Source organism: Miniopterus natalensis, chromosome 12 (assembly GCF_054644295.1).
Source record: "Miniopterus natalensis isolate mMinNat1 chromosome 12, mMinNat1.hap1, whole genome shotgun sequence".
Taxonomy (NCBI): Eukaryota; Metazoa; Chordata; class Mammalia; order Chiroptera; family Miniopteridae; genus Miniopterus; species Miniopterus natalensis.
In genome coordinates, this window is record NC_142092.1 from 22,623,370 (window position 1) to 22,644,796 (window position 21,427).

The following is a 21,427-nucleotide window of genomic DNA, read 5'->3' on the forward strand; positions in this document are numbered from 1 at the left end:
TATTTTTATTTAACTCTGTCTAATTGAGAGTTTAATATATTATTGAATTTAAAGCCATATGTACTGTTCTCTTAAATTTAGGTTTATAATTTGAAGGGTGTATGTTTTCTTAATTCATTTTAATTTCTTTATCCATAAAATTATATTAGAATATGATTCTCAGATGGGTTAAATACGTGACAAAAGTACTTATAGCACTATGCAGGTTATTCTTTAGCCTTAAACCTTTTTTTTTCTGTTTTTCATGTGACCAGGTTTTGTTCATTTATATTGGACTTGAGGGTAGTAAACACTAGGAAGAGTATAAGTAAACCTAAAGAAGATAGCAACAAACTGAAAAATTTGCAACTTTCTACTTTTAAATCTGTATTCTTTTTGGTTCTTTGCATGTGCCATGCTTGTTCTTCACTTTGAAAGCTTTTTCAGGTGCTGTTCCATCTGGAACATTTAAATCTTTCATTGATGCTCCAGGGTTCTATTAGATAGTCCTTAGTGCTTTAATTTACCATCCAAAACTTATTTGTTAAAAACTCATTATATCATATCATAATTGCTTCTGTACTTTATTGCCATAGACTGTCAACTCCATGAACAAAGAAGTTATATGTCCATTGTTACATGTCATGGGCAGAATAGGTATTCACTAAATATTTGTTGCATAAATGTAAGAATAGATGAATGGCTTCCCATCATTATTGCCTTGGCTGTGTAAAGGGAATCCAAAGAGATTGAATTGTTTCCTAAAACTAACATTTTATAACTTCACTTGAACCCTGTGTCCGTGACTGTACCTTCATGGTCTTTCTCATCCTCAAAATTGCCCAGCATGGTCACCCTACCCTCTGTTCCTATCTACCTACTTAATCTTCAAATAGTTTCCACCATATATACTTGGAATTTCCCATTTCACAGTGAAAGTTCTGGTTGGTTGTATGCACAAAACCCAAAAGTATGAATGATTGTGCTGGTGTGATGTACTGTGTTCCTGGCCCAAATACATCCCCAGTGGCACATTTCTAGAGTGTAGGGAAGGCAGTGATACCCAAACTTAAATAACAAACAAGCAAAAAAATTGGCCATCATCATTTATAAAAATTTCTCTAGTGCTGTAAGTAATTTGGGGGCATTTTCACTTTTTGTTGTTGTTATAACTTTATAATAATTTTGAGGTTTATGAGCATTGCCTTTTCTTACAGAAGAGGAAATGGGTTTACAACTTAAAAGACTTGCCAAAGGGAACAGAGCTGGAAAGGGGCACAGTTTGGTTTATAATGCTATCCATCATCCTGTAGATCTGTGCTTACCCTCATCTCCCAGTGTGGACTGTGTTGCCTCTGTTATTCATCTTTTTAGTTGGTATTAAAGTCTAGGCCTCTAGATCACCTGCTTAAGTATCTATCACCTGAGGTTACTTTCACAATTTAATGGTGATTACTGGACTCTCACTCAGTACCTGTTAAATCAGAATCACTTAAGTTTGAATATTGGGAGTCTGCATTTTATGTAAACTAATTTTGAGTTATAGATCAATCAGAGTTTAAATAAAGGTAAGATGGTATGTCTTAGAGTACATAGTTAAGCTTCTCTCCAGAATATTACAGTAATTGAATACAGTGTAGGTCTGTGCTGTTCTAAATCAAAATATATTTTGTCTTGTTGGGTATTTGTTGGTTAGAATATCAGAATGGTATTTCAGCCTCAATATTTTATTCTCTGCACTTGTATATATTCAGTTGCAGGAATGTAATACCTTGTAGGACATTTCTAAAGAAATTATAGCACTAAAACTGTTTTAAAATTGTATATATTAAAAGTGCTCTGTGGAACAGAAATTGAGGGTACTTTTCTAACTTACAGAGAGGCTTTTGATTTCTCATTGGTAAATTTAAGGTTGGTAAACATCTTATTTTGTGAAATTAATACAATTGAGTAATTGTTCATAGGCATCAGCTAAACAATCAAATGCATCATCTGATGTTGAAGTTGAAGAAAAAGAAACTAGTGTTTCAAAGGAAGATACTGACCATGAAGAAAAAGCCAGCAATGAGGTATGTTTAATTTCTCTTGTATTCTAAACCCATTTTGTTGAAAGGAAGAAATTGTAAAATGAGACGATTACTTGATCGCAAAGTAGAAAGTAATCTTTAAAGTAGTTGGATAATGAATGAATATTTAAGACTTATTTCCGTGTGTAATTATTAAATACTGTATTGTAAAATAATTTTTGCATCTTGAAGATGTGTAGATTTTTTTGTTTTTTTGGTGTGTTTTTTTAAATCTTTATTGATTTCAGAGAGATGAAGGTAGAGGGAGAGAGAGAGATAGAAACATCAATGATGAGAGAGTCATTGATCGAGCCCGCAACCCGGGCATGTGCCCTGACTGGGAATCGAACCCCGATCTCCTGGATCCTAGGTCGATGGTGAACCGCTGAGCCATGCCCAGCTGGGCTAGATGTTTTTATTTGAAGTTATTTTGCTGTGCAAAATATGAGGTCCAGCTATCGGAGAGTGGGTTACTATTTGTTAGAAATATTTTTAAAGTAAGGTATTGTGTGATGGATGTGCTGGAAAGGGCATTGAACTGGATTTTTATTTTATTTTAATTTTTTAAAATATATCTTTATTGATTTCAGAGAGAAGAAGGGAGCGGTGGGGGGGGGGGTATCAATGATGAGGGTCATTGATTGGCTGCCTCCTGCAGGCCCCCTCCGGGGATGAAGCACAAAACTTGGGCATATGCCATGACTGGGTATCAGCTGCAGTCTCCTTGATCATAGGTCAAGGCTCATTTTTAAAAACCTAGGTTTATTTCTAACTGTATTTGATAATCTTTGAGTGAGGAGATTCATTTAGCTCTTCTAGGCCTCATGAAATATGGTTATTAGATGATCTCCAAAGTCCCAGTCACCTCTTAAAATTCAGAACTCTACTATAGAAAAAGTAGTTTTATAAATTTAAATATATAAACTTACTGATGTACTAACAGGTGTGCCTTTTAGATTTGATCTAAGGAAAGAATTTTTTCTTTTTGACAAGCATACTGGCTGTTACTTTGACATTACAACGATAATGTTAAGACTTTTAATGTTTGTAATTTCAAAGGTTGGAGAAGCAAAAACAAATTTCCCTAGTAGTTTTAGTGAAATGTGCTTGTGACTTTTAGTTTAAGAAATTTCCTTTCAGTGTAATGAAGGCCAGGGGGGAGGCACAGGCAGGGCAGGGTGGCAGGTTCAGTGGGAAAAAGGGGGGGCATCTGTAATACTTTGAACAATAAATTTTAAAAAAGCCTTCTTCTTTCAATCTTGGCAAAATTTATTTTCTTTCATTTGTATTTTTTTCTAGGATGTGACTAAAGCAATTGACATAACCACTCCAAAAGCTGCCAGAAGAGGAAGAAAGAGAAAGGTAATTTTACTGCTTAACCACAGGGATATGAAAATAATTTTTTAGTTGGTTTAAGGAAAAGTAGATATATATAATGAAACCTTACCTTTAAATTTTCCCTTTTACGCTAAATCCTTTAATTTTTTAAAGGGTAGGCTTTGTTTACTTAACAGAACTGTTTCCTTTTTCTTTTTGAATTTTAATCTTCACCTGAGGATATGTTTTCATTGATTTTAGAGGGAAAGGTCAATGTAAGAGAGAGAAACATTGATTGGTTGCCTCCCATATATGCCCCAACCTGCGATCAAACCTGAAACCTAGGTATGTGCCCTGACTAGGAATTGAACTTGCAACCCTTTGGTGCATTGGACGCATGCTCCAAACAACTGAGGTACATTGGCCAGGGCAAAACTCTTTTCTTTTCATAGATACAGCATCCTTAAAATAAGTTGAACGGTAAAGAAAATAAAGTGAACCAATTTTTATTCCTTTTAATGATGCTGTTTCAAGTTTATATGTAAAATGGATAATATATACACTCCTGAGGTTGTTGAGAGAATTCAGTGAATTAACACATGTAATACTCGTAATAAATCATGGTACATAGCAAGTGCTAATAAAAGTTGTCCCTTATTATGTCGTTCTCAGAAAATTGTTGCATGAAATGAGACTGACAGTTTAGGATAGGTACATTGTATGCTTTTAACTAATGTGAGTTTCTTCCCTATATGAAGTTTTTCTTCACACCTTTTCTGACCTATTTTTGTCCCAGGCTGTTTGTTATATGCCAAAGATACAGTTTTGTCGGGCAGATGAACAGGAAGGGCATGTGAGGCAATTAGAATAATATATACAGAGGCATAGAGATTTCATTTCAAGCATTTTGAATACTGCATTTCAGATTACCAGACCATAAAGCTAGAGGGAAAGGGACACAAAAAGACAGGGTAAAGGATTAATAGGTGGCTTTGAGATCCCAACTGAGATTGTATAAAGTGAATGCATGTTTGTGTAATTTTTTTCAGGAGGGCTCAGCAGCAAAGAATAATAGAGCAGGGAAAGTAGAGTTTTATAGTAATCCTCTGTTGGAGATTTGTGGGACAGGTGCAGCAAAACAGACTGGAGAATACCTAGAAATATTGGTCCCATGGGGGGTGGGAGGAGTAGTAGATGATAGAGTAAAGCTAGAAAGTGCGGTAATAAATGGAGAGAAAATGTGTCAAAGGGTTATAGGTTTCAGTGAGATGAAGTAAAATGCAGGAGAAATTAGGATATTAGCATTTAAAATAAAAATACATGTGTATGTGGAATAATAGTCTTTTCTCTGGGTGAAATATTTCTTATTCTTTGATTTTATTGTCATGAGGAATGGATTTTACTTGAACAATTTTGCCATAACTTAAAAAACATGTCCATGGTAGAGCTGTTTTTTTGCTTAGGATTAGTGTTATTTTTATTTATGGTATTAGTTATTGATGAACTTGTTACCTCTTATTAGTATCTCCTCAAAAGATCCATTCTACCTGTAAATTCTTATGTCTTGATGTATTTGCAAATGAAGAAAGTATAAGTGAAGAGGTTTTATTTTGAACGGAAGACTTATCAGTTTGAAATGAATTTTTGAGAACTTTTGCCCTCTTAATGCCTCAGTGAAAAGGAAAAGAGCTCTCATAGTCTTGAGATCTCAGTCTTTGATATCTGAGGAGCTTGGTGAAAACACAGCAGCCTGACTCCCTACCCCAGAGTTACTGAATCAGGATTGGGGTATAGGGGTATGTGGTTTGTAAATGCTTAAAATTCTAGAAATGCAACCTGAGCTAATGTTTATTAGGAACTGTTTCCTTGAAAACAATTCAAGGGTTATGTTAGATGAGTTTATTGACTTTTAATAATGCTTATTATTTGCATTATATTCCAATTATAAAAGCAAAATTAATGTTTAAAAAACTAACAAGAAATGGATAAACTCTTAGTGGGATTGCTGAGTCAGATTTGCATATTTTTTATTGCCAGTGTTCATTCATAAAGATATTCTTTCAGAAAGGTGTTACCAGTTTATTGATCATCAGTGATCAATATATGAATGATTCTCCACAACCTTACCAGTATTGAGCATTATATCATAAATGTTCGCAAATCAGATTGTTGATTAAAAGATTTTTTTTTAATTTTTTCATCAATAAGATTGGATTGTGCTTGTTTTTGCTTTATTGCCTTTATTTTTGTTGATCTAGTTAATGTTGAATTCTAAGTAATCGGAGGTGGGGAAGCAGCTCATAGTGTTTGTTTCTCCCATCCTTCTCTGTTCTCTTCACTGTTTCTTCCCTTCTCTGTTATGATCAAGATTGTACTTCCTTTCTAATTAATGGTTCCTAACCTTTGTTCTACTCAAATACTTGAATCAATTAAATTGATTCTCATTTGGGGCTGTTGTTTCCTGGGGGCACTATAGTTTGCAAAGAGTCATTGGGATTTCTTATTTTCTACATGGTAGTAAATCCCCCTTTATGGAAAATAAGAATAACAGATCTCAGCCCGGCTGAGTGGCTCAGTTTGTTGAGCGTCGTCATGTACACCAAGGGGTTGTGGGTTCCATTCCCTGTCAGGGTTCATAAGGAGGGCAATTGGTGGATGTTTCTCTCTCCCTCTTTCTCTAAGCATGTCCTCAAGTTAGGATTTAAAAAAAAAAAAGAATAACAGATCTCAGCTCAAAAATAAAATGCACATATTAAGAAAGTTAAAAATAAATATCAGTGTTTAATTTCTTGCCTTTTCTAATGTTAGACTATTAACTGGGGTTCTTTGTTATAAGTACATAGTGTAAGGTGTTAGCATTTTTTTTTTTTTTTAATTCTCACCTGAGGATATTTTTTCCATTGCTTTACAGAGAGAGAGAGAGAAAGAGAGAGAGAGAGAGAGACATCGATGTGAGAGAGACACGTGGATTGGTTGTCAGGGATTGAGCCTGCAGCCGAGGTCGAAAATGACTGAAATTGAACCCGGGACCCTTTTGTCCGCTAGCTAACACTTAACTACTGAGCCAAACCAGCTAGGGCAAGTGTTAGCATTTTTAGATATTTAAAGTACATTTATAAACAACGCATGGGCTGTTACAGTGTAATTACATTATACTGTGGTCACTGTTGTGCTGAGAGTATTACCTTTATTTTTCCAAATGACTTTTTTAGGTTGAGAATATCTAAAAAGTGAAGTTTTTGTTTCTCAGAATTTTTCAGTAGAATTATAAGCTAAGTTTGAGGATCTCATTTGATGAGTCAGCTGTTGAAAAATAGCATATGGAAATTATGCTTATACTTGAATTTGTTATCTTACAGTGGTATATTTTGGCCATTGACTAGAACTTGGAATGCCTACTATTTGCTAAATAAGTTAATTAAATCTTTGTGATTCAGGCAGAAAAGCAAGTAGAACCCGAGGAGGCAGGAGTAGTGACAACAGCAACAGCATCTGCTAATCTAAAAGTGAGTCCTAAAAGAGGACGACCTGCAGGTAGGATTATTAATGTTTAAAACTTTGGCTTATGATTAATGTTACAGATCATTTAAGTGTTGTGCCTCAGATACTTTGGAATAGTTGGACAGGTAACTGGTTATGTATAATATACAAGTATTAGGAGATCAGCTTAGTTTCTGCTCTGTTAATGAAGTATTTAAATTTGAAATGATTGCTTGGGACTTTTCATTTTCTGTTTTATCCCTATTATATTTTCCCTAATAGTGGCAAATGAGGCGGTGGTGGGGTTTAAATTACATGGTGATGGGTTTATTTTATCTCTTACTTTAGAGCATATTTAGAGCATAAGCTTCAAATGGAGTCATAATGAAAGCAAGAGAAAAAGCATTTGAGTCGTTATTAATATTTTAAATTATTGCATTCTTTGTTTAGAACCTTTACATTATGCAGCTGTCATCAGCACTAAATTCCGATACAATTTTTAAAGGTGTGCATCATATATATGATATTGTAGTATGTATATGAATATTGGATAGAAATACAACTATCATAATTTTGCGATACTCTGTTAAAACAACAGTGAAGGATGTTCTTTTAAGCCCTCTCAGCCATACTAAGGACAAATTGAAAATTACTTTAATCTCTCCAAATTTTCAGCCATTGCTCCTTTTTACCACTGGGGTATATTATCTTTAAAACTTAAAATATTTGTATCTCTAATAAACCACTAATACTCTAACAGGGGTGGGCAAAAGTAGGTTTATAGTTGTTTGTATGGTTATGATTATTATAATAGCTTTATTAACTGAAAAGTATGTCACAGTGCACTTAGGTGTAGTTTCGTAGTCTACTTGCTATATTCAAGCACTCTGGCACAGAATTCTTTTTTTAATGTTTTTATTCATTTCAGAGAGAGGGAAGGAGAACTAGAAACATCAATGATGAGAAAGTCATTGATCGGCTGCCTCCTGCACGCCCCCACTGTGGATTGAGCCGAAACCCTGGCATGTGCCCTGACTGGGAATCAAACCGTGACCTCCGGGTTCATAGGTTGATGTTCAACCTCTGAGCCACACCAGCTGGGCAGGCACAGAGTTCTTTATTGCCATCAATAAACCTACTTTTGCCCACCCCTGTATATCATTTGTAATCTTGATATGTGAGATTTACATTTGAAGGGAAAGCTGGTAGTCACAGTTTTTTTTTTCCTGTGAATGTTAGCTACAGAAGTCAAGATTCCAAAACCAAGAGGCAGACCCAAAATGGTAAAACAGACCTGTCCTTCAGAGAGTGACATGTGAGTTCATTTTTAATGTATAAATAGTTATATAATAAATTAGATATTTGACTTTAAGCAAAACTCTCTGCATTTTTACCAGTTTTATAGGATATTTGTTCTATTTTTCTAAAAATTATGAGGAAAACTGTTGTAGTTTTTCATTACATAAAAATTAAAAACTGATACATAGATAGATAATGCAGGATAAAATCTGTAATAGGGGATTTGGGCAAAATGGTATGTTTAAGGAAATTTTAGACAAAGTGTTTTTGAAGGAATTTGCAATGTATATGAAGACAAAGAGGACAAGACTTTTTGTACCTATTGTGTTTAAAGATTTTAGCAATAATCATGCCTCGGATAAACCTCATTGGCTACGATACTGCCACTGCGCAAAGCTAGGATTTTATAGAGAATGCTCAAGTGAGTAATATATCACTTAAGAATAGATTTTCAATGTTTTGAATGAATTTTAGTTATAGAAGACTGGAGAGTTGGGACTTTTCAACCAAAATATATTTAAGGTGTTTCATTTTAATGCTAAGCTGTTTTCTCAAAAATAGTGGCACAAAATTACAACATAGTTTTAACTACTGTAGTGAAATTAAGTTAGGTACATATGCAGGTGAGTTTTTGTTTTAAAACATACCAAAACTCATTCATCCCCACCCTTAGATCTGTGTACAAAATCTAGCTTTTCATGATCAACATAAGGCCTTGCTCTGGAGACTTAGGAACTGAAAACACAAGTTATCTGCTCCCCTCTCTCCTTTAGACACCCATGTAGATCTGTGATAGGGAACCACAATAAATACTCCCATTTGGAAAGGAAAGGTTTTAAGAGGTACACAGCATTGTTCGTAGGAAATATGAAATTATGCTGGGAACATACTGTGAGATCCCCCTATTTTAGATATAAGAAATGTTCCCTTGATTAGGCCCCCTTTTCCCCTGAGAGTATCTTCCTAGTCAATTTCTCTCCATGGCTTTTTGACTGATTCCCCTGAGAGTTCTGTGCTTTTTTTTTTTTTTTTTTTTCCCTCATTATTCTGAGTTGCATCTGAAATGGTCATTGGAGAATGTTACCCTCCTTTCCAGTTGAGAACTTCTGTCTGCTTTCAGACTATGAGAAATTAGGGGCCCAGGGTTCCTTTTTAGATCTCAATTACTTTATTTTGATGTAGGCTAGTGTCATTTTTAATAATAATACTTTGTTAGTGTGTATGTCTTTGTTGCATTCTAGTCAGTTTTATGTGCAGTGCGGTCTCCCTCAAGACTTCCCAGACATGCTTATCTCTTTATACTTAATTACAGGCACTTTGAGTTTAAAGGTTTTCCTGAGAACCCATACCTTGCTTTCTTTTTCCTAAAACCATTTGTCCACCTGAAGTATTAAGGTAGCCAAATTTGCTTTTTTTTTTTTTTTTTTTTTTTTTTTTTAATGTCTTTATTGATTTCAGAGAGGAAAGGAGAGGGAGGGAGAGATAGAAACATCAATGATGAGAGTCATGATTGGCTGCCTCCTGCACGCCCCCGACTAGGGATCGAGCCCACAACCCCAGGCATGTGCCCTGATCGGGAATCAAACCCCGATCGCCTGGATCCTAGGTCAACGCTCAACCACTGAGCCACGTCCGGCCGGGCTTCAAATTTGAATTCTTAAGGAAAGGCTGGCAGCTTATCTTTGATTGCATCTTTGACCGAGTCTTTGAATTTGAAAATCTTTTACAGGATGGAGGTGACTTTCAACACTGAAATGCATGGAATTTTTAAGTTCTCCTTCGTCTTCCTATTTTTTTGAATTCATTTATTTCCTGAAGTACCCTATTGATTTTATCTTGGTAACAACACAAGATCCCAGCATTCTATCTTGAAACCTCTTTACCCAAAGCCAGAAGTGCACTGAATATATTTTCTTACCAGTTTTACCCATTGTATAATAATATATTAGAGTTCAGTTTCCCAGCCTCAAAGCCAGGTCACATATTTTACGTTTTGGTAAAATAAAGCAGTGATCATTACATTTATGGGAATTCTCTGCTCTGATACTGTTCATAAAACCTTGAAATAATCTATTTCTTACGGTTTTATGATACACTTCTAATCCTTTTTTCTTTAAAAACAGCTGTAGGTATTCCACTGCATGTTAAGATTCCTAGGATCCATCCCATTTACAGATACTCCCTTTTCTGGTTAATCCTCATCTGAGGATGTTTTTCGCAGTGATTTTTAAGAGAGAGTGGAAGAGACATGAAAATGCTTTTTATATTTTACTCTTTCCATCTCAATGAAATTGATTATTATCAAAATATTCACATTCGTGGAAATACTGAAGTTAAATAATTTTATTTCATGCTTTTTCTTCCAATGATTAAAAGGAAGAAATCCATTTGACATTTGAAAATAAGCATACCTAATGATAGTTCTATGACAAAAATTTCTAAAGAGAGAATAATTTTTTTTCTTTTCCAATTTACTAATCTCAAGGGTTCAAGGAAGCAGCTGTCTGGTAGGTTATTGGGCTAATTATTGACCTTTTGCATCATCATTTTTTTCATCTGTCAAATGGGATGGGTTGCACTAGATGATCTGAGGTCCCTTCCAGCTTTCAGATTCATTGATGTAATTGTGTAATGTGAAAATTTCAATAAAATTCCTTAAACAGTAAAAAGGTTTGTCTTTAAACAGCTCACCCACACTTCAAGTTGTATTTCTTTGTACTTTAGTTGAATATCTATATATACATACACACCATAAATTTTGTGGTTAGCGTTGGTATCATTTGATTCTTCTAGACCTGTTAGACCATACTCATCTTTTTCTGTTGTTCTAATTAGCATAAATACCATCCAATGGTATGTTAGGATTATTGAGCAATTTCAGTAGTTTGACTTGTTTTAGTGATGTCTGTGAAATCCAGTGCTGATGGGAATGCTGATATTGCTAGGGATAGGGAGTTCAGCACTGTTTGATATTACACTTAACTGGCCATATAGTTTTTATGTTTAAGTGGGGAGCCTTTTACCTTGCAGAGACTACTTTTAATTCTAAAACGACCGTATTTGATCATATGCAACTCAGTTCTGCAACTGTATTTTCCCCAGTGTGTCTACTTTTTAAACATATATTAAGTTCAAAAGATCTAGGTATCTCACCCATCTTACACACTGCTATATCCCCAGAGTCAAGAAAATGGTAACTCGGCAAGTAAGATAATACTTGATTTTTATTTTTTTTTCAGTGAATGAGTCACATTATAAAAAATTTATATAAAAAAAAAAAGCAGGGGGCAGGGCTCACTTTTCTGTTACCCCAATGCCACTATAATTTTTGTATCTTTTTCCTTTTGGGATTGGATGAGAGACTTTACAGTAAATTTTGCTTACAAATATTTTAAATGTTTTTAAATGAAAAGTATAGGTTATTGTTTTCTAAAATACTGATTGGACTGGGAGAATTTGGTTGAATGATGAGTATTAATGATACATAAAAGTTCATTTTCCACTGTTGAATTCTCTAAAATAGGGTAACTGAAGAAGACAAAAGTAAGAAAAAGGGGCAAGAGGAAAAACAACCTAAAAAGCAGCTTAAAAAGGATGAAGAGGGCCAGAAGGAAGAAGATAAGCCAAGAAAAGAGCCAGACAAAAAAGAGGGGAAGAAAGAAGTTGAATCTAAAAGGAAAAATTTAGCTAAAACAGGGGTTACATCAACCTCTGATTCTGAAGATGAAGGAGATGATCAAGAAGGTGAAAAGGTAGAATATTTTAACTGTCAAATGCTGGTTTTTAGTTTAATATACAGCTCTTATTAAACTCAGTATCTTTGAGAAGGCCTATAAATGTGATTAAAAGTTAAACTGAATTTCTTTACCTTTCTGAATAAACTTGAATTAGCTGCAAGCGTATTTTAAACTTAATAATTTTTTGTACATTCTAAATTTATCTTACCTTTTCAACATTATGATATGGATATTGTGTTATAAACTTCTTTTAAAATTAAATTTAGCGGGCTGACATTGGTTAATAGGATCGTGTAGATTTCAAGTATACATTTCTAAGATACATGATCTGTCTAATAACCCCACGTATGTAGAAGAGCTAGGAAAGGAGAGTTTAAGCCAAATGGGCTGTAATCAGTGAAGGCAGATGTAAAGGTGTACATTTATATATAGATTTTTGTTACTTGCCGCAATGAAAATCTTACCACTCTTCAGTGCCTACTCTCTACATTTTATCGGTAGTACTTTTATTTGGGTGTCATAGTTGCTTAGGAATTTCATTAAGCTATGCATCCTTTTCTGTGTATAGTTTTGGAGGTCTGTAGACCCAGGTTGTATAGATCTTCTATTTTCATATGATTAATACTTTAGAAGCCAAGAATTTCAAATTGGATAGGTTGAACAGTGTAGTTGTCAGCAGGTACTGAAGTCAAAATCAATGTAGAGGCAAATAGCTTGACATACACACTTGATTTTGAGCAAAGGACATCACTCTTATAGCAGTGCAGAAAATAGATTTTAATTCCCAAAATCATCAAGGAAAAGTTAAATTTAGCAACAACATATGTAATTCTGAGATTAAATCCATCCTAATTATCAAAACAGAAGAGAAAAGGTGGAAGAAACTTTCAGACTGCTCATAGAAGGAATATGCTGAAAGGCCAGCATGAGAAAGAAGCAGCAGATAGAAAACGCAAGCAAGAGGAACAAATGGAAACGGAGCAGTAAGTATCTTTTTTATTCTAAATTTTTATTTCTTTCTAAAGCTAGCATGACATTTTTAAACAATAGAGTCTCATTTTCCAGACCGTAAGAAGCCTTTTAAAGAAATACCTTTTCCCATGTCATAGGAAAACATCTTCAGTATATGATGACAATCATGTTTCAGGCTCCCTCTTCTCTGAGTAAGAGGATGAAGTTCACTGAGGGTAATCACCCTGTGAATTATTTTTAATTTAAACTCAAAGTGCAAATAAGAACTGTTAGTGGCTTTGTAGAAAATGCCTTCATCCTCTATTTTATAATGTTAAATACAGAAAGAGTGGAATGAAAAAATATCCTTGTCATACCACCAGCAAGCCTCCCTCAAAAGACCAGCAAAAATAACAGAAGCACAATTTGAAACCCAAAAGCCAGTAAAAGTAAATCTAAAGGCTGACCGGGTTTGCATTAGACGTAATATAAATCAAGTTCAAAGCTGATTTCTCTTGAAGTTTCCATCCTTGAAGATAAACTATATCCTTAACACAGGGAATTCCCCCCCTTTAATTTTATTCTATGAAATAATTTTATTGGAAGGAAAATAGCAATGGCAATGATAATTAGGCTTCATGTGTTACATTTGTTTTCCTAGTTATCGTTAGACTGTCACTTCTGAGTTCTTTCTCTGAAAAACATTTCTTTGGCATTATTCTGACAACTTTTTTTTAATGAGGTGATTTTAAAAACATGCTCTAGGTCACTAAGACAGACAGTGATAAGCAGTGAACTTCTTTAAAGTACTCTTAAACAATTTTGTACTTTTTCTTTATACATTTGTAAGCCAAGTTTTTCTTTACAAGTATAGCATTTGACTATTTGCTTTCTTAGTTTTGAGGCTACATAAGCAGTTTCAGCTGCTTGAGGGAGTAATAAAAACTGATGTAAAGCTCAGAAGTGTTACTCCCTCTTACCTGTTAGACTAGACTTTGACCATTTCTGTTAATATTAGTTATTTTTTTCTTCCTGTCTTTTTCAATCTTTTCACTGAGAAGTTGTTGCATTGTTTGTTTTTAACTTTATTGTGCTCTCCAAATTAAGGTACAGAATTAGCCATTCCTTAGTAAAAAATCTAGCCCAATCCTTCCTTAATAATCCAAAGTTATCTTTGTGTTTCAGTTTCTTTTTGAATGTCCTCCGAATGTAACTTTCTCAAATTCTAATATTTGTGTTTTCTTTCCTTCTCCTGTTATTACAAAACTTTGTACTTGGACAGTTTTGCTCTGTAAAGCATTTCAGATGCAGCTTGTGTGAAATGCATTATGCAAAATAAAGTTTATTGTATTGTATTCCCAGCCAAACAACATGTAATCTACAGTAATAAAAAATATATCTCATTTTGGGCTCAAAGCATTAATCCAGTTACTGAAAAGAAAATACAAGTGGAGCAAACAAGAGATGAAGATCTTGAGACAGACTCATTGGACTGAATTTCCCCCTCCCCCCCTTTGATGGAAGAATGTTCCAGATTCTAAATTGAGGACTTCATTAATGGCATTAATACTGTGTTATGATTGTTAAATTTCCTGTAAGGTACACACTACATACTAAGGTTGGCAAAAGTTTTTTTCCAAGCTTAAAATGAAGCTTTGTGTATGAAAATTAGAATAAGCTGAAAAGATGGTGGTTGTACATTATTTCATTTAGAAAATATAAAAATTAATTTTGTTTTGAAGTTAGGTGTTAAACTGGATTAGCTATTATACCCCAGATAATGGGGCAGTTGTGCCCTTCCCTTGACATTCCTTTGTTGTTTAATTCTTTAGAATCTTAATTGTTTTTTAATCCTGAGAGATTAAACATAGCCTTGTTAAGAACATAAAAATGAAACTGTAACCAAAATTTTAAAATAAAGTTTTTTTTAAAAAAAATAACCCTGATTTTTAGACATTTTTTGTTCTTGTCTATTTGAATTGGTTTATAATAAGGCTCAAACTCCAAGCCAAGGTACTAGAAATTAATAATTATTGATTTTTAAATGGTTATTTACAGTAACATGGTACCTTTTCATTTGTGAAATGATATGTAAATGTTAGTGAATATCATCTAAACTTGATATATTGGCAAAAACATTTTTATAAAATAGTACTATCTTTAAAACAGCCTATTAATGTGGAAATGAACTTCAAACCCCTGAAATTACCCTATGGAGATGTGGGAACAATTAAATCAGTCTTATGACTTGTTACTTTTTAAAGTAAGTGTGATGTGGAATTTATGAAACAATTATAGACATTCTCTTCTCATTACGGCCTGTTTGTCCATTGGCCCTGATACTGGTCTTGTAACAATACACAATTTATTGTCGGAAAAAAATTTCACCATGGCGACTATTGAAATTTTATTTGTGATGCCAAATTAAACATTAGATTGTTTTTACAAGTTTTGAGTTTTGCTTATATTTATAGTAATTAATGCTATGGCATTGTGGAGTTCTAAGAATTAGTTACTTGTGATCTAGGCTATTGATTTACTATCTTAAAGGGAAAAAAATTTAACTTTTACATAAGGGATTGTGAGCATTTGGTATGCAGTCACAAAGTTCCAATGTTTTCAAATATCTGTGTTAACATTTGATAGGCAGAATAAAGATGAAGGAAAGAAGCCAGAAGTTAAGAAAGTGGAGAAGAAGCGAGGTTAGTTATTTCACTTTCTATGATGTATCAAGTTACAATAGGAAGTTACACAATTTTTTATATGTAGGTTTTGAAATGTCATTTCATGTTCTTAAGTCCTACAAATACATTTTTTCAAATCCCTGATGGATTCTGTATACATTGCACTGTACTGTAAGTATAATCCGGTGAACTTGCTTAGGAGTCCCGTTTATTATTTTAAAGCACATTGTCTGATTAAGTCAAATTTTTGTAACATTGCCAAAAGCTAGATATTTTTCCATTAAATATGAAAAGGTGAAGCAGGTGTTTATTAGAATAGGAGTCTATTGGGTGCAGACTGCTTATTTTAGAAATACGAAGTTATGGTGATTTTTCCCTTATATAATGAATGTTCCTTTCCCAAACCAAATACTAAAAATGGCAGGACAACTTCTTAGTGATGTAGGCAGATTACTAAGAACATTTTACAAAAATTTAAATCTTTCCATTATACTTTGTTATACAGAAATACTGGTTTTGGGAAAACTATTTACTGTTTCACATTTTAATTTATAGAAACATCAATGGATTCTCGACTTCAAAGGATACATGCTGAAATAAAAAATTCACTCAAAATTGATAATCTTGTAAGTGTTTACCTCATTTAAAAATACAGTGCTGCTTTTGTAGCTTCGTATTTTCTCATGATTTTATAAGTATATAAACTTAAGATAAAAGGGACTATCACTGGTTATTTTGTACTGCCTTGCTATTTGAAATTGTAAAAGTAATCTTTAAAAATAGACTATAATGGTTGTGGTAATTAACAGTTATAAAATTACTGTTTTGTGAAGGATGTGGACAGATGTATTGAGGCTTTGGATGAACTCGCTTCACTTCAGGTCACAATGCAGCAAGCTCAGAAACACACAGAGATGATTACAACACTAAAAAAAGTAAGTGATCTTAAGTCATGCAGATTTTTTAAATTTCCTCAAAACCACTTCATTAAAAAGTAACATTTAAAAGTCAAGTAGGAAAATAATTTGAATGTGTATTTTGTTTTCTCAGATACGGCGATTCAAAGTGAGTCAGATTATCATGGAAAAGTCTACAATGTTGTATAACAAGTTTAAGAATATGTTTTTGGTTGGTGAAGGAGATTCTGTAATCACACAAGTGCTGAATAAATCCCTTGCCGAACAAAGACAGCATGAGGAAGCAAATAAAACCAAAGATCAAGGGAAGAAAGGGCCAAACAAAAAGTTAGAAAAGGAACAAACAGGTATGTATGTGGCAATAATAAATTCTTTGTTGGGACTGGTTTTAATAAAATGGCTTTGATAAGTATCATTAATACCTTATCTACATTAAATTACAAAAAGGTCTCTTCTGCCCCTAGCAAAGTATAGTGACATACTCAACTTTAGATTCTGTTTTTCAAGTTTAAATTAGTAGTAAATACTAGTGTTGACTGTTAGAGATGACTCTTGAACAATGTGGGCATTAGGGGGGCTGACCCCCTTTGCTCTCAGATCTACATAGAACTTTTGACTGCTGACTGGAAGCCTTAACGATAACAGTCAACTAACACAAAATGTGTATATGTAGTATATACCATCTTACAATAAAGTAAGCTGAAGGAAAGAAAATGTTGTTAAAACAGAAAATATATTTACAGCTATTTATTGAAACACTGCAGTTCAAACCCATGTTGTTCAAAGATCAGCACTAGTAGTTATTCCCTTCACTGAAATTAGGAAAAATTTCTTTCCTACACAAAAGTAGAGAAATGAACTTCCCATCACCGAACTTCAGCAGCTATCAATAAGTGACCACTGCTGTCGTATACCCCCATCAAGTTTTTCTGTGACACTCCTGAAGATTATTTTAAAGCAAATTCCAGATAATGCAATTTGAACCATAAATATTTTAGGATGTTAACTGTGATGGACTCTTAAAACAGAATCAGTACCATTTACCAGTTCCTGCAATTCCGTGTTATTAAACATCTTAGCAGCAGCTGCTTAATGTAGAAACCAGCATTCAAACGGAGTTGGATTTTTTTTACACAATTTATTAGGGAATGTTATATAGGTGTCCTCAGAGATTTGTTAGTAAGATTTACATGGAAGCCCTTACTGTTTACTTAGTAATAGGACACAAAATAATTAGGAAGTACTATTTTTGACATTTTTTTTGTTCTAAAACACCAATATGATGTATGAGATTTTACTATGCTTCACATTTTTTTCCTGAGAAATAGAATGAAGCATAACCCTCCAAAGAGCTGTACCACTCTGTTCCTGATAACAGTGACAAATAGAATAATCAGATAAATGATCTACTTCCTATTCCCATAAATATGTGTAGCAACCCTGCTTCTTACTGTGTGACTCAGCTACCCTAAGGATTACAGATAAAATACATTAAGTATTAGAATTTTCAGGCCATGTTTTAATTTTTATTTTGATCTTTAGAGGACATCTTAAAGTATTAGGAACGTAACAGTTTTTTCCATTGGAATCCTTCTAAAGGTTCAAAGACTCTAAATGGAGGATCTGACACTCAAGACAGTAATCAACCACAACATAATGGAGATAGCAATGAAGAAAGCAAAGATGAGGCCAGCAGTAAGAAAAAGTGAGGACATGTTTTAATGGGTCGTAATGTGTGTGTTTAATTTTTAAATCACGTTGTTCCAAGGTTATTTGTATAGGAGATTATATTTTGATCATTCAGTTCCTGGATTGAGGAAACAAGATGTAAATCAAAAAGGCAAAATCATAAAAAACTATTTACAGTGAATTTGCCACTGTATACAAGGGAATAAATAGCTAGGCAAGAATCCAGTTTTTAAAAAATATTCTTTCTTGGACTAATTTCACTAACTATACCTTTAATAATGACTTATTATGTTCATACTTGATTTGTGACAGGGTAATAAATTAGATCTAGAATCTCACTATTTTGTATTATGATACCCACCCTAGATAAAGGAACCAGTGACTCAAGTCTTGCTTTGTTCCACTGTGTATCAGGACTAGGAGTCAAGCATCCCTTCTAATTCTGAAATTCAGGGAAACCTGTCCGTGTGTGTGTATCATCCCCTCTTTTCATTAAGGATGGTAATATGCTAGTATCATAAGCAGAACATTTTCACGTTCTTTCGAGAATTCATTTTAAAGCTGGAAAGGGCCTGAGCCATGATCCTTCCCTGAGATATTATGCTTGATCTGAGTATTTTTGGGAAGATAGAACATGGTAAAATAATAGTTCTAACCAAAAATAGTAACTCTAAATCTTTGGTAATTTTTTTTAAAATCCCCTAATCCTAGTTGTCGCACCTTTTTTCCCCACTTTCTTTAGGCCATCCAGTGAAGAGAGAGAGACTGAAATATCTCTGAAGGATTCTACGCTAGATAACTAGGTTGACATACCTGGAATATAAAGAACATTTGAGAAGTTTGTAATGGTTTTCATTAGAAATATTTAGACTGCTGAAAGTTTTAAATTTTTATAAGCATAGGTTTTGATGTGTAAAACTTGTTTTAGGGAGAAAAATCCCTTTATCTTTGTTTAAAAGTAATTAAACATTGCTTAATTGTACTTGTGCAGTATTAACAGCCACATTATACAGTAAATGTGAGGGAAAATTCACTTACGAAATATTGAACTGCTTTTCAAGACATTGGTTTTAGCATATTTTCAATTTGTGTGTGTATGTTAATGTGTAATGGATAGTAGAAAAAAGTTAAATTTTTGAAACTGCTACTTGTATAAAACCTTTCCTCTTTTCCCAGATACTGTGGGTTTTGTGCATAGTTTTTACAAATCTTGGATTTACCAGACTGTCTTTTCACTGTTTGTGGTTTTTGTAGAAGTTATACATTTTTATGGTAGATAAAATGTTAGTACTATATAATTACTCCCTTCTACCTAAAATTAATCTGTCTACATTGTGCTACATTATCCTGCTGCTTTGTAACAATGTGTGGTCTGTATGCCTTTTTGTATGACAACTAGATATCCAACTGACAATTCCACAAGGTACAAAAGTCATGTTAACTTTAGAAGGTAATTTAATTTTGTGGTTCAGAATTCAGCAAAGTCACATGACCTTCCTACAGGGAGCAGAGTGGGTGTATATAGGAATGAATCTGACTGTAGGGTTCAGCCATCTAAGAGCCTTTACAGGTACTGGTAGCTGAAACTGAAAACTAAATGATAAAAGTTTATTTTTGAGACATTTCTGAATTTTTTAAAAAGTCACACTCATTAAGAAAGTCACTAAGGAGTATTTTTTTAATTGGAAAACAATCCATGATGCTTATGCAGTAAATAAAAGTAGATAATATATAAGGAAACTAACCTATTTGAAAACATGGCTATAACAGAAGGGAATTACATGTGACAGGACTGCAAAAAAGTGGAAACATTAGTTGCTCTGAGGCAGTAGACAAAGTAAAGGAGTGGTTTTTTGATAGTCTATACATTCACTTATATGGACTAAATCAGGGTGAACCAATAACCCAAAAGATTTAAGGCTAACTTTTAACAAATAGTATTTCTAAGATCATTTGATGAGGTCAGTTGGTGTTTTTCAGTAGCTAAAAGACACTGTTTTGAAACTATGAAAACGGGGAGAAGAAGGCTTTTAATACTTAAGTGTTTGCATGTGGCACACATTACATGTTTTGACCGCTCGGATAATTTTGTTTTCATCAATTGATGAAAAGTTAAATTATTTCAGTAGTTGGAATTTTAATTTCAAGAGGTCTTACAATGGAACCTAGATCCCAGTGTTTTGAGGGAACTCTTGCTATTATATCTGTTTGATCCTTAGTACAATTAAAATTTGGACAGATTATTCTAGTTAAGCCATAAGTGTCAACATGTAAACTTGTTTTGATTAAAAAAATTTTTTATCAAACTGTACTAGTAAATTACTTCTTTACTATTTACAAAAATGTGTTGGAATTCTGGGTTTGTTTCCAAGGGAATAATATCTTAGTTAACTTATCATAGAGATTGTGTTTGGTGAGACAGGGAAACCAATAAGCTCAAAATGACAAAAATAAAGCAAATGTTATTTTTGGTTCACCCCTTTTTTTCTGTGACCTAACAGATTGACGTAGCTTACCAAGAATGACAGAATCTTCCATTTCCCTTGCTCTATCTAACCAGTTCTGATTTATATGGTGTTAAAACACAGGTGCCTTCTCTCTCTCAATCCTCATTTCAGAAATTTTTCTGTCAACGATTCACAAATTCTCAGAACTCTTAAGAAAAAGTCATACAAGTAATAACTTTCAGGAGCATTGGCTCAATTTAAATTCTGTACTTGGTCAAAACTCCACAATTGGACAAGTCACTTAGAAGATAATTTAAATGAGAATGCTAGACCTCCCCACCCCACATCCACTTTTTGGTATGTTTTTGGATAATGTTTTAACAGAGTAAGTTCTGCATGACTCAGCAGAATCAATTGTTGGTTTTTTCAGTTGCTTTGGAAAAATTTCAGAAGTGCCATCTGAATCAGATGTTGTGTGTGTAAACAGCTTGACTGGAATCCCTTCAGCCTTATACTATTATGTCACATGGTTTCAAACAGTAGGATACTAAAATTGATTGCAGTGTACCCACACACTTACCTGGTTGAAGATGCCAGGTCAAGATGAGGTGGCCTACACAAGAGCAAAGGCTTTTACAGGGCTTCCAAGGCTTCTTCACTAACAATTTTGTCCCACTGGTCAGAGAAAGGATGATCTATTGGAAATAGCAAATCCAGAATTACACCTTAAAAAGACCTACTACATAGGCAGAAATGTGTTCAAATTTGTGTTGCATAATTCTCCAGCCTTAGAGGCGATAAAGACATTGTGAGGTGATGGGGAGAACGGTCGAATTATCCTTAAAGAGCCCTGAAGCCTGA

The 21,427-nt window shown here is 33.8% G+C and overlaps 1 protein-coding gene and 1 pseudogene across 2 annotated transcripts in view; one reads left to right on the top strand and one right to left on the bottom strand.

Annotated features, from left to right (window-relative positions):
• PSIP1 (PC4 and SRSF1 interacting protein 1) overlaps window positions 1–20,425 on the top strand; it is a 36,171-nt gene extending 15,746 nt beyond the window's left edge. Inside the window, exons 5-16 of one of the 2 annotated variants that reach the window (XM_087822650.1) lie at window positions 1,944–2,048; window positions 3,345–3,407; window positions 6,800–6,896; window positions 8,082–8,157; window positions 11,665–11,893; window positions 12,743–12,861; window positions 15,476–15,531; window positions 16,069–16,139; window positions 16,347–16,448; window positions 16,564–16,777; window positions 18,030–18,135; window positions 18,862–20,425. In XM_087822650.1, the coding sequence (XP_087678776.1) occupies window positions 1,944–2,048; window positions 3,345–3,407; window positions 6,800–6,896; window positions 8,082–8,157; window positions 11,665–11,893; window positions 12,743–12,861; window positions 15,476–15,531; window positions 16,069–16,139; window positions 16,347–16,448; window positions 16,564–16,777; window positions 18,030–18,135; window positions 18,862–18,922 (1,299 nt within the window). In that variant the 3' untranslated portion in view covers window positions 18,923–20,425. Of the gene's footprint in view, window positions 1–1,943; window positions 2,049–3,344; window positions 3,408–6,799; window positions 6,897–8,081; window positions 8,158–11,664; window positions 11,894–12,742; window positions 12,862–14,191; window positions 14,312–15,475; window positions 15,532–16,068; window positions 16,140–16,346; window positions 16,449–16,563; window positions 16,778–18,029; window positions 18,136–18,861 lie in introns of those variants that run through there. The other variant, XM_087822652.1, reaches the window with a different exon arrangement.
• LOC148091793 (U4 spliceosomal RNA) lies at window positions 8,370–8,539 on the bottom strand (annotated as a pseudogene).
• Window positions 20,426–21,427: the final 1,002 nt, after the last annotated feature.